Raw genomic sequence first — 12840 nt, 5'->3', positions numbered from 1 at the left:
TGTGGATGTGGGTCTTGGAGGGCCAATTTCTGAGCCATGGCAGAGAGGCATCAGCCGACCACAGCGGAGGGGCAGAGCATTCCTCCTGCTCCAGGGTTCCTGGGGGTGGACTGATGGGCACAACTGATTGGCAATGGGATGCTGTGGGATCATGGACACACACACTCACAGATAGGTGCATAAAATACACATGCACACACACATCTACATACGCACACATACACATCTACGTACACACACGCATTCATCACTATTTTCTCTGGCTCTGCATCCTTCTTCCATTTCTTCCATTTCTTCTGGCTCTGCTAGCCTTCTTTTATTCTGCCCACATCGTCCCTCTCCTTCCTCCTTTCCCATTATAACCATAGAAAACAGTCTTCCAGGGAAGGGATTCTCTCTCAGGGCTCTTTCTCACCGAGTTTGCCTTGGGCTTATTAAGTCTTTTTGAAGCAGGGCAGTACGTGGGAGGACTTTTAAGGATCTGGCTTCAGGCTTTGGTCCTGGGAAAGGAGTCCCATCTCCCCTCTGATCTCTCACCTCCCGCCTGATTGCTGCCTGCCCTCCCTTCTCTACCTTCAGAATGAAGCTTCCCAAAGCCAAGTAAAATATAGTTCTCACTTTTCATAAGTGTTTACCCTGGTCTTCTCAGTAAGTAAGCACAGTCCTACTTAAAAAATATCAATACATGTATGTAATGCTGTATTTCCTTCTTTCGTCCTCCCATTCTATCTTCCTTCTTTTTTTCCTTCCTTTCTCACTTTGTCTCTCTCTTTCTTTCATGTATTTATTGAGTGTCGTGTATATGTCAGACCCTGGGTTGGTTTGTTTGTTTTACTTGTGTCTTCCATGTTTTGATACTTATTATTCCAAATTAAAGCTTTTTGATTGATGCTTGTTTTCCAAGATAATTACAACTCATATTTTTGAATGCTAATTATGTAGTACAGGAATTGTGTTAAGCAGAATTCAGTTCTATGATTCTTAATTTATAGATAATGAAATGGGGGCTTAGAGGTTAAGTAAGTCTCCCAGGACCACAGAGATAGAAAGTGGCACAGCATTGCATATCTCGGTAAGGACTGAAAAAAAGACAGAGCAGGAAATTGAACACAGAACATTAGAAGACAAAGCTCATGCTCTTAACCACCATGGGCTCCTGTCTCCATGTGGGCTGTATTTCCTGTGAAATGGGAGCCTATCTTGTTTACAACTATCTTGTTTGCACACTTACCACTGGGTCTAGCATACAGTGGATATTGAATAAATATTGTTAAATGAATGAATGAATCGTAAATTCATCTCTTTCTGCTGTGTGGGCTGTGGAAAGGAGAAGTAGGAGGGATATGGGCTTGGAAGCCAGAGAGACCCAGGTTTGCTCAGAGATCTGTTCTTACTAGTGGAGTCTCAATTTCCTCATCTATAAAATGGGGATAATGTACAGACCGTGTAGGATTTATGTGAGGTTTAAATGACAATGTATATTAATCAGCCAGCTCATGGTCCAATATATAGCAAACTGAACAAACGGCATCATCTATTTTTTTCACCCTTTTTTGGCCGCTCCACTGCATATGGAGTTCCCAGGGCAGGGATCAGATCCAAGCCACAGTTGCAACCTACGCCACAGCTGCGGCAGCACTGGATCCTTAACCCACTATGCTGGGTTGGGGATCAAACCTGTATCCCAGCACTGCAGAGACGCCACCGATCCTGTTGCACCACAGCAGGAACTCCTGGCACCTATTTTTTTCATGTGTACATGTGCATATAATACATCGTATTATGCATGTGGCTTCAGTGGGTTTTCAGTGGTATAGAGGCATTCCTCTATTACTGGATACTTATCTTGGTCTAGTTACTTGCAAACATGAGTTTGCTGTGGTCAATTTGTATATGAACCTGTTTTCGTATGAATTATTTTTTTCCCTTGATGGTGTCTTTTTTTTTTTTTTTTTGTATTTTTTAGGTCTGCACCTCATCACACGGTGGTTCCCAGGCTAGGGGTCGAATTGGAGCTACAGCTGCTGGCCTACACCACAGCCTCAGCAAAGCATGATCCAAGCCATGTCTGAGACCTACATCACAGCTCACGGCAACCCTGGATCCTTAACCCCCTGAGCGAGCCCAGGGATGGAACCTGAGTCCTCATGGATACTAGTCAGATCTGTTTCCACTGAGCCATGATGGGAACTCCCCTTGATGGTATCTTATGTGTAGAATTTTACCTGAAGGTGCAGGGAATCTACATACAATGTGGCCCTAACTATTTATTGCCCAACACGTTGGAAGATGGAGAAAAGGGGCAGATATGAGGGCTGGTTGAGGAGTGCAATGTCGTGGGTTTTTTCTGGTAACCATCACACCTCACTTGTGTGTTTGGCAACTGCCTAGCATAGTGGATCAGTGCCCAGACACACATGTCAAACAGTCCTAGATTTGAATTCCAGCCCTGCGCTACTCACAAATGTGTGACCTGAGCCAATTAAACTTTCTAAATCTAAGTTTTCACTTCTGTTTAATGAGAGTGTTCTCAACTGTAGCTACTCCATGAGGTTACTGTAAAGTCAAGAAGATACATGCAGATGCTTAGATCTGGGCCTGGCCAATAGTAAGCATTCAATGTAGGCATTCAATAAATAAAGGTGATTATATTGATTGCATAAGATTCACAGTTTACTTTTCCCCATTGATTTAATCCTGACACAGTCCCCTGTGAGGCAGGGGTTATTATGACCCCCATCTCACAGATGAGGAAATTGAGGCCTAGAGAACTGAAAGTACCTGGACCAGGGTCGATATGGGGCTAACACAGTGTCTGAGCAGTATTGTAAGCCAGGTCTCCAGAGACCCAGACCCAGAGAGCCCCACCTTCCAGCCCTCTTTCCTCACAGGGGTTCTTCTCCCTCCAGGTCTCTCAGTGTGGGACTTAAGGCTTCTCCGTATTTGACTGTGAACAGAACAACGGCTTAATCTTTAGTTTTATTTTGTCTTTTTTTTTTTTTTTTTTTTGGTCTTTTTAGGGCCGCACCCGCGGCATATGGAGGTTCCCAGGCTAGGGGTCAAATCGGAGCTGTAGCTGCCGGCCTACACCGCAGCCACAGCAACGCCAGATCCAAGCCATGTCTGCGACCTACACCACAGCTCACCCACTGAGCGAGGCCAGGGATGGAACCCACAACCTCATGGTTCCTAGTCGGATTCGGAAACCACTGAGCCACGACGTGAACTCCAAGAACAAGGGCTTAATCTCAAACACCTTTCCAATTTCCAAGTGAGGGCAGTACCCACTCTTTCCCCAAACCCTAAACAGCCTGCAACGTGCTCATCCCAGTGGGAGGGGCCTGTTAGCGTTAGTCACCACGCCCCACACTAAGCCACGCCCACAGATATTAGCTCTGGCCCCACCCTGGGAAACAGGCTCCCTCAAACCTTCTTTAGCTGCCAGCCTGCGAAGTCCCTCGCGGCTTGGTGTCTACTACTTAAACTCAAGCCCTGTCTCTGGAGTCCGGCTCTCCGCCATATGCAGTCCCACCTCAACAACCAAAGTCTCGCAGCAGTGTCCATGGTTCTTTTTCCTGTGCTGTCACGTAGGTGAGCGACGGTCCTGGCCCCGGACTGCCACGCCCAGCGAAGTCTCTTCCACAGGATGAAGCCACGCCCCTAATTGCCCCACCGCCCCCGTTTCAGAAGCTTCTCGCTGTAACTCGTGGTCCCGCCCAGACGCCCTTATGACCCCACCCCCATGAAGTCCCACACTACATCCTTCGGCTCCTGGACCCCGCCCTCCCTGTCTCTCCTGAAGCTTGTCTGTGGCCACGCCCCCGCCGTTAGCCACACCCACACATAGCCCCGCCCCTAGGCTCCACCCCCAGGTGGAGGGTGGCGGCAGGCCCAGTGGGGCCCCCGCTGCCCTCTGCCCTGGGCGCTGGGTCAGAGCCTGCCGGGCACTGCGGGACAGGGCGAACGCGGCGGCCTGGGGGCTCGGAGGCGAAGATGGCGTCAGGCAGGCGCGCCCCGCGCACAGGGCTGCTGGAACTGCGCGCCGGAGCGGGCTCGGGGGCCGGCGGAGAGCGGTGGCAGCGGGTGCTGCTCAGTCTAGCTGAGGACACGCTGACCGTGAGCCCCGCCGACGGCGAACCCGGCCCGGAACCCGTCGCCCAGCGGGAGCCGGTGCCCGCGCAGCTCAACGGTGCCACCGAACCAGGCGCCGCGTCCCCGCAGCTGCCTGAGGCGCAACTGCCCCAGACGCGCTTCGTGACGGTGCACAAGGCCGATGCCGGCGGGCTGGGTATCAGCATCAAAGGTGGGCGCCGGGGCACCGAGGGCGCTGGTTGTGGTGTCTGTGGGACAGATGAGGGCGCCGGGGTCGCAGGGGCTGGCGGCGTACCGAGGACGTGGAGTTGGAGGACTTCGGTCTTGGGGGTAAGGGCGTCCGAGAGGACAGAGGGAACCCAGGAAACAAGGAGCATCAAGGTCGGAGAGGGTTTTGAGAATCGGAAGTCTTAGTTAGAAGGCAGATATGTGGAGGGCGTTGAGGGGCCCACCGAGGACACGTGGGTGGGGAGTTCCGTGCGGAGGCGAAGAGATCTAAGACTGGTTGCCTCTCAGGGGTTGCACGGCCATCAGGGATAAGAGGAGCCCCAGGAGAGCAAAGGATGGAGAAAGGGGTTTGAGGCCTGGGGGGCTGCTAGGCCATGGATGGGGGAGTCTTCAAGATACAACCAAAGTGGGAGGGAGGGCTAGTAAGGCCTGGAGTAGGAAGCATGGCCGGTGAGGAGGATTGCAAACTACATGGAGGCACCAGCTGGACTGAGCTCCCAGATAGAGAGAAAAAAAGGACCTAGAAACCTGAGGCTGTGTACCTAGGTGAAGAGTCCTAAAAGCTGGGTTTGAGTTTCCTGATCTGACCATTTGCACCTTGCACATGATTGAGACTGGCTCTCAGCCCCTAGTACTGCAGCTGCAGCTGGGATTGGATCCCTAGCCTAGCCTGGGAACTTACATATGCCTCAGGTGTGGCCCTAAAAAGAAAAAAAAAAGAGTCCAAAGTACCCACCCTGCCAACACATAGTAGGTGCCTGGTTAATTATTGCTGTTAGATGAGAGGAAAAATGGAGGCCAGGAAAGACATCCCAAGTAACTAACCATAGTGCTAAAAAACCCTGCACACTCCAGCTGCTGGGTTCACCATTCCAAACCACTTACTTCTAAGGCTCCTAGCTCCCAGCCAAAGCAGTGTTATCTGACTTGGGAAAGGGTGTTAGCCTTGGGAAAGAGTTAGCCCTGGGTGTGCACATTTCTCTTACCCTGATATTGGCTCTGTTCCTGGTGCTTCCAGACCCTTTGGCCTAGGTGAGGGGTGACTTGGCTACCACTGTGTGTCAAGTGCTGTGCCCAGTACTCTAGGCTCACAATCTACTCTAACCTGGCTACAAGTACTAAAAGATAGGAAGCATAATCCTCATTTAGCCGGTGAAGAAACTGAGACTCAGAAAAGTCAAATGGTTTTCCCAGGATCACATAGCTGGTAAGTGGCAGAGCTGGGATTTGAACCTCAATTTTCAGGCCACTAGAGAGTGTCCAGAGAAGTCACTTCTTCCCCATAGAAGGACAAACTTCCGTGCAGCCAACCAAAGGCATCTAAAAGGGTGAAAAGGGAGAGCCAGGGAGGGAGCGCCAGTTTTGCCCTCAAAACTTTAGCAAAGGATAGGGCAACAGGTCAATCCAGAAATTGTACACTCAAAAGGAGGAAGGAACTTAAGAGTTCATATAGAGATCCATTTTGCAAATGGACAAACTGAATCTTGGAGAGGAGGGGAACTTTCTAAGGTCACATAAAATACTCCCCAGCTTCATTGTTCCAGGTGAGGGTAAAGGTATTTTTAGGAGGTGTCAGGGGAATACCAGCCCCATTCAATTCTTCATGTATGGAGACTGAGCTCCTGTTGCCATGTTGACCTTTCCTCTAGGGACCAGCCCAGCCCAAGGCATCCAGGAATGATTATGGATCCAAACTGAACTGAAGTTTGAGGTGACCCTTTGAAAGGGTAGTTTCAGGTGAAGAGGGCAGATATAAATAGAAATCTCTTCCTTTTCTAGGCCTCAGGCTCTTTGCAGTGCAAAGAGCAAACTGTTGGGTCTTTGTGGGGCGTCAGGAGAGGCATTCCAATGCTACTTCTGCCACCAATTTGTTGTGTGACCTTGGAATTATGACCTCCCTTCTCTGGGCCACTAATTCCTTATCTTTGAGGATAAACCAGTAGTGTGGTATCTGAGGGCCTGACCGTGGAGTTGAGTGTTGGTTCTGGAGCCAGGAGACCCAGATTTAGATATTTGTTTTGCCACTAACCAGCTGGGTAACCTTGTCCAAGGGGCTTCTCTCCACACTTCAGTTGTCCTGATAGGGATCTGAGCATGCCTGTGTGGTTGGGGTGTCGTGAAGATGCAGTGAGACAAGATTGAAAGCGTTTAGCGTGGTGCTTGGCACTTGGTATGTGGAACTGATGTGAACTGTCTTTACTGTTTCTTATTTTAAAAGGGCATTCAGGAGTTTAGCAATGAAGCACTGTGGTAAATGTATTAGCTTCCCTCCCCCCCCATCAGACTGTAATTCAAATAGACTTTTGAAATCTCAAGACTTTAAGACCTTGGTTTCTAGCATGGGTCCCAGGTTGTAAAGCTTTCTAGTTGCTGAAGAGATCCTTTGTGACCATAGCAATAGCTGACATCTATCTTCATTTTCTTTTTCTTTCTTTTTTCTTTTTCTTTTTAGGGCTGCACCTGCAGCATATGGAAGTTCTGGGGCTAGGGGATGAATCAGAGCCATAGCTGCTGGCCTATACCACAGCCACAGGCACGTGGGATCTGAGCCACATCTGTAACCTATGCTGCAGCTTGCGGCAACACCATATCCTTAACCCCCTGAGTGAGGCCAGGGATTGAACCCGAATCCTCATGGATACTAGTCGGGTTCTTAACCTGCCGAGCCACAACAGGAACTCCTTCATTTTCAATTAGAGGCTCTCAATGGGTTCTCCCATTGTGGAAAGATTGCTTAAAATCCAAAATATTTAAGAAAAAGCTATTGAAGCACCTTGTAAGTTACTCAAATACTGGTGAACACCCAAAGCATTTAACCAAAAGATCCATTATAACATGGTAAGTTTAGAAAATGACTTGTAGTTCCCTGGTAGCCCAGCAGGTTAAGGATCCAACATTGTCAATGTTGTGGCTTGGGTTGCTGCTGTGGCACAGGTTTGATCCCTGGCTTGGGAACTTCCACGTGCCACAGGCGTGGTCAAAAAAAAAAAAAAAAAAAAAAAAAGGAAAGAAAAGAAAAAAAAAAGGGCTAGAAAATGACTTATAAGTATTATTAGTGTCTCAAATATCTAAGACTTCTGAGAATCTCTTTGCCCCCCACCTCCCCTTTCCCAGCACTGGGCTGGGCACAGAGGGAGGCCTTCAGACATAATTTTGCCTTAATGTGGCACCCAAGTCTTGGAGTGTTTCCTTCAGTTTCTTCCTCTTTTGTGCCTATGCAGGCGGCCGAGAGAACAAGATGCCTATTCTCATCTCCAAGATCTTCAAGGGCCTGGCAGCTGACCAGACGGAGGCCCTCTTCGTGGGGGATGCCATCCTGTCAGTGAATGGGGAAGACCTTTCCTCTGCCACCCATGATGAGGCAGTGCAAGTCCTGAAGAAGACAGGCAAAGAGGTGGTGCTGGAGGGTAAGGACTGGGGACCCCAGGGGAGTCTGGTTCTTCCTTACCTCCCCCAGGCCGCAAGCAGTAGGGCATGGAAGGTGTGTAGGGTTGAGAATAGAAACAGGACTTGGAGACCTGCCTTGAGACAGCGGGGTGGGGCAGAGGGAGAGCTGGCCCCAGTCAAGACAGACCTGGATTTCATTTCTTCTCTCATACTCCCAGTTCTGTGGCCTTGGACAAGTTGTGCCATTTCCCTGAGCCTTGGTTTCCTCATCTAGAGGGCAGGGAGGTAACTTCTGCCTTGCTGTGTTGTGGGAATAGGATAAAAGGGCCATGGCAGGATCTGCCACCCAGTGAGGAACCCAGGGGAAAAGAGGTGCTGGGATGGGGACTGGCAAAGGGGCAGCTGATTCTTTCCCGAGGCGTCAGGGGAGCTCTCAACTCCAAGAGATCTAGAACCCTAGAACCCTGAGACCCATCCTCCTTTGGGAGAGGACTTGGTCTTTATGGAGCAGGACGCCCCAAACTTCTAGTTAGGATCAGAGAGGAGTATTTTTCTGGGGGCGGGGACTTGGTGGCTCCTCCCACTCTCCCCTCACTGTGTGGTCTCCGATGAGACCTTTGCTTTCTCTGGGCCTCAGTTTCCCATCAGTTGTTAGAGTCTCTTGCTGGGGTGGTCCCGTGTCTACCTTTTGCCACCTCTGTCAGGAGGTTTCTACATTGCTCAGCCCTTTCCTCAGATGCCGCTCTGTCAGTCCCGGAAGCAGCGGGGGCCTGAGGAATGTGTCTTTGGCTCCTGGCCCAGAACAGGCAGGGGGAGGTGGCGGGGGCTGATGGAGAATGCCATGGCCAGGGAAGCTGCCAGGCTGAGCCCCAGGCCCACATCCTGATACGTTGTCTTTGTGTCCCCAAAGAAGTCTCTAAAAGGTCACAGAAACAAACAGACTCTGGGTCCCTGGATGATCTTTGGCATTCTTGGGGCTCTGACCTCAGTTCTCTCTCAGTTTTGTTCTATTTTACTTTTATAGTTTATTACCTATGTAAATGACCTGTGTGTCTATTTAAATGTAAATGTTGCATTTTAAAAATATACAATTAGAGGTGTCTCTGCAGTATTGGTCCCTGAAAGCTTAAGTATATCAATCATATTTTAACAGCAGTTAAATAATGAGATCACCCATAAGTGAAATGGATATATGAGACCACACCCCCCCATGCCTCATTACTTTGATATTTATAGCCAGTAATATAGTTTGAAACAGTTGATATTTATCAAAATGTCATATTTTGGTTGACTTGAAAGGCTCTTTAGGTTTTAGTCCTGAGATGGTAAAATTTCTACCATAAACACATTTCTAATCTACACTGACGTCCTCCTCACCTCCTCATCTTTCGGTTGAGAATATGTCTATCTGGGTTTTCAGTGTGGCTCATTCTGAGGAAGTAAAATCTCTGAGTTTGACATTTGAAGCATCCGCTGTTTTCAGGGCCAATACCCAAGCCTTCTGTCTAACTCACTTACCCCATTCCTTCCTCACCGAAGCCAAGAAGCATTTCCAGAGACCCACTATGTACCTGATGTGCAGAGCATTAGGTCAGAAGCTAAACCAGACCCAGACCCTCCCAGAGGAAGCTCACCATTGAGTGGGAGAGACAAAATGTGAACCCTGCCTTCTCCGCATAAACTTTTTTTCCCCCACTCCTGTTGCCTGTGGAAATTTCCGGGCTAGGGATCAAACCCAGGTCACAGCAGGGACAACAAGCCACAGCAGGGACAATGGTGGATCCTTCATCACAAGGCCACCAGGGAATTCCTCCATACAAACTATTTAAAAATTAGCTCTATAATTAATCTGGCTTTGGACAAGACCCTTGTTTTCTCTGGGCCTCAGTTTTCATATTCGTTCTAGATCAAAGATGACCAATAGCTTTCATTGTGAGTGTCAGCTTCCTTGGTGACCGGAGGGAGTTCTGTATTTGGGGAGATTGGGAGGGCTTATCTGGATTTAGCATAAAGGAACTGGAATTGACTAGCAATGTCTACTACCGTGGATACACTAGGGAAGAGAATAACCCGGGTACCATCCCTGGACTGAGACCTCCTGGACTGAGATCTCTAGCACTGATGTACTCTAAGACTTCTCAGAGGGCAAGATATTTCCTTGGCAAAGCCTGCCCCAGCCTGCTGGGTGGCACCTAGCCTGCCTCTTGCCCAGCATAGGATTTGGACATAGTTGGCATTCTATAAGTGTTAGTGACTTCCTTCCTGTCCCATCTCATTTACATAGAGTTGGTATTATTTCCTCCTAATGTTTGATAGCATTCGCCAGGGAAGTTTCCTTTATTTTAACTGTGATTTATTTATTTAGCTACACCTGCAGCATGCAAAAGTTCCCAGGCCAGGGATCAAACCTGTGCTGTAGCAGCAACCTGAGCCACAGCAGTGACAATGCCAGATCCTTAACCTGTGATTTTAATGTCTTTAATAAGGCAATTTAGATGGGATCTATTTTTTTCGACCTTTTTTTTTTCCTTGAATGGGTTTTGGTTGTTTATATCTTTCAAGAGGAATTTGACCATTTCATCTAAGCTGATACATATTTTGGCATAAATTGTTTATAATCTTCCCATATTTCCTTCCCCCCCCCCCATTTTTTTTGGCTGCAACATGCAGCAGCTTGATGTGGGATCTCAGTTTCCAGGCCAGGGACTGAACCCAGGCCACAGCAGTGAAAATGCTGAGTCCTAACCTCTAGGCCACCGGGGAACTCCTTCTCCTCTCTTTTGGATGAGCGCCCTCCCCCACTTTCTCTTTCTTGCCTCCTGCCTTTATACTGTTCTACTCCGTGGTTTTTTTTTTTTTTTTTTTTTTTTTTTGTCTTTTTGCCATTTCTTGGGCCGCTCCCGTGGCATGTGGAGGTTCCCAGGCTAGGGGTCCAATTGGAGCTGTAGCCACCAGCCTATGCCAGAGCCACAGCAACGCAGGATCCGAGCCGCGTCTGCAACCTACACCACAGCTCACGGCAACGCCGGATCGTTAACCCACTGAGCAAGGGCAGGGACCGAACCCGCAACCTCGTGGTTTCTAGTCGGAGTCATTAACCACTGCGCCATGACGGGAACTCCTACTCCGTGGTTTTGAGAGAACTCTTGGTCTCGTGGAGGAGAAAGCTGAGCAGACCTCTCAGATCACCAGCTTGTCATAGGTGCTGAGAAGGGGTCTCTCCAGGGATTGGAGGAAGTAGTGGTCACTTCTCTCTGGGTGGTCAGGAAAGACTTCCTGGAGAAGGGGATACTGGCACTTTATGGGCCATAAGCAGATGTGGTTGTGGAGTGGAGGGAGGGCATTCTAGGAAGGGGAGCTGTGTGAGCAAAACCATGGATGGGTGAAATGACTTGATTTATCTGGAGAATTGCCTGGGAAGTAATTCAGCTTTATTTGAGCCTGAGTATGAGGAAGGGAATAGAGAAGGAGGAGGCTATTCAAACTGACAGATCTTGCAGGGCCTTGAATTCCAGACCAAAGGAATTTGGAGGGAGACAGAGAGCCATTAAAGTTTTTTTTTTTTTTTTTTTTCAGGGCCTCACCTGCAGCTATGGAAGTTCCCAGTCTAGGGATCCAATCAGAGCTACAGCTGCTGTCCTGCGCCACAGGTACAGCAACACCAGATCTGAGCTGTATCTGTGACCTACACCACAGCTCGAGACAATGCCAGATCCTTAACCCACTGAGCAAGGCCAGGGATCAAACTCACATCCTCATGGGTACTTGTCAGGTTCATTTCCACTGAGCCATAATGGGAACTCCCATTAAAGGGTTTTCAGCAGGGGCTCACATGGTCAGCTCTGGGTGTTAGCAGCATCGGTATGGTTTGGAGGGAGGCAAAAGTAGGTGCAGAATGGCAGCAAGGAGGCTGGGGCCATGAGCAAGATAGAGATAATGGTGGTTTGACCTAAGCAGGCTTGGATAAAAAGAAGAATCCAGAGGTTGTAGCTTTCTTGTTAGCTTTTCCCAGCTTCTTCTTAGTTGAAGTGTCTTTTGAGCTGCTCTCCAGCAGGGCGGCCAAAGGGTGGGCATGGGTACTGGGGTCAAGAATCTTTGATTTGCAGGGGTGATCTGAGATGTCTGGATGATGGAAGGGGGCTGGGATGCTGGGTTGTGGCTGGTCCTTGAGATGTGGGGATATTTATGGAGACTGGGCAGCTGCCCTCGTCTGGAGCCAGAGCTCCTCAAAGCTTCTCTTGACCTAGGTTCTTCCCTGGAGCCCCAGGCACTGGTCACATTGTTCAGAACTTCCTGCCCTTATCCTACTTCTGAGGCCACCTCCAATGGGCCATGGAAGGGTGGCCTGTCTTTTGGCTGTCAGCTTGGCAGAGCAGCTGGACACCTTTCCTGAGCCTGAGGCTTGATGGGTACAGAGCTCTCTGAGAACATCCTAGAAGGAAAGATGTCACTGGCAAACTGCTATTTCCAGCTGAAACCCTACTTCCCTGGCCTAAGTCAGGGGTTCTGCTAGGCCTCAGCAACCCCAGCCTGTCTTCTGGACCTTTCCCTCCGTGGGCTCAGGGCTTTGTACAGATGTCTTGAGCCTCTTCTCAGCTACAGGGATGTATTTGTGACCAGAGTCTGGGCCAAAGCTGGCAGCCAGCACGCCTGTGCCTGCTGCTTAGAGAGGCCCATTGTGTGCGCAGATTGGGAGCCAGGGCCAGCTTGCGCTCTTGGAAAACAGGCCTGCGGGAAAAGGGAGAGACAGCCAAATGCCTCCCCTCCTTCCACCCCAGTGCGGCTGGCAGACTCGGACAACAGTGAGCCTGTGATGCATTAAAAAAATAATACTGAAGGCCAGAAAAAATGAATAAAGTCAATTTTAATACTTTGTTCAAAGTAGGGAAGTTTTAAGCTTTTAAAAGATGTAGACAGGAGTCCTTGTGTAGCCTAGCGGGTTAAGCATCCAGCATTGTCACTGTTGTGGCTAGGGTTCAGTCCCTGGCCTGGGAACTTCCATATGCTCCAGTTGCGGTCAAAACAAAAACGAAAACAAAACAAAACAAAACAAAAACCCCACCAAAGAATGAGACAGTGCATTTGAAACGCATTGCATGGTACAATGTCTTTTACATGGTAAGCGTGCAATGC

At 49.1% G+C, this 12840-nt stretch overlaps 1 protein-coding gene across 1 annotated transcript in view; it reads left to right on the top strand.

Annotated features, from left to right (window-relative positions):
• The window catches only part of SNTA1 (syntrophin alpha 1), a 28957-nt gene continuing 19980 nt past the window's right edge, over positions 3864–12840 (top strand). Inside the window, exons 1-2 of the mRNA XM_003359945.5 lie at positions 3864–4303; positions 7542–7727. Coding sequence (XP_003359993.1) covers positions 3994–4303; positions 7542–7727 — 496 coding nt within the window. The 5' untranslated portion in view covers positions 3864–3993. The remainder of the gene's footprint in view (positions 4304–7541; positions 7728–12840) is intronic.

The sequence above is a fragment of the Sus scrofa genome, chromosome 17 (genome assembly GCF_000003025.6).
Source record: "Sus scrofa isolate TJ Tabasco breed Duroc chromosome 17, Sscrofa11.1, whole genome shotgun sequence".
NCBI classification, from domain to species: Eukaryota; Metazoa; Chordata; class Mammalia; order Artiodactyla; family Suidae; genus Sus; species Sus scrofa.
This window is presented reverse-complemented; position numbering and strand designations above follow the sequence as displayed.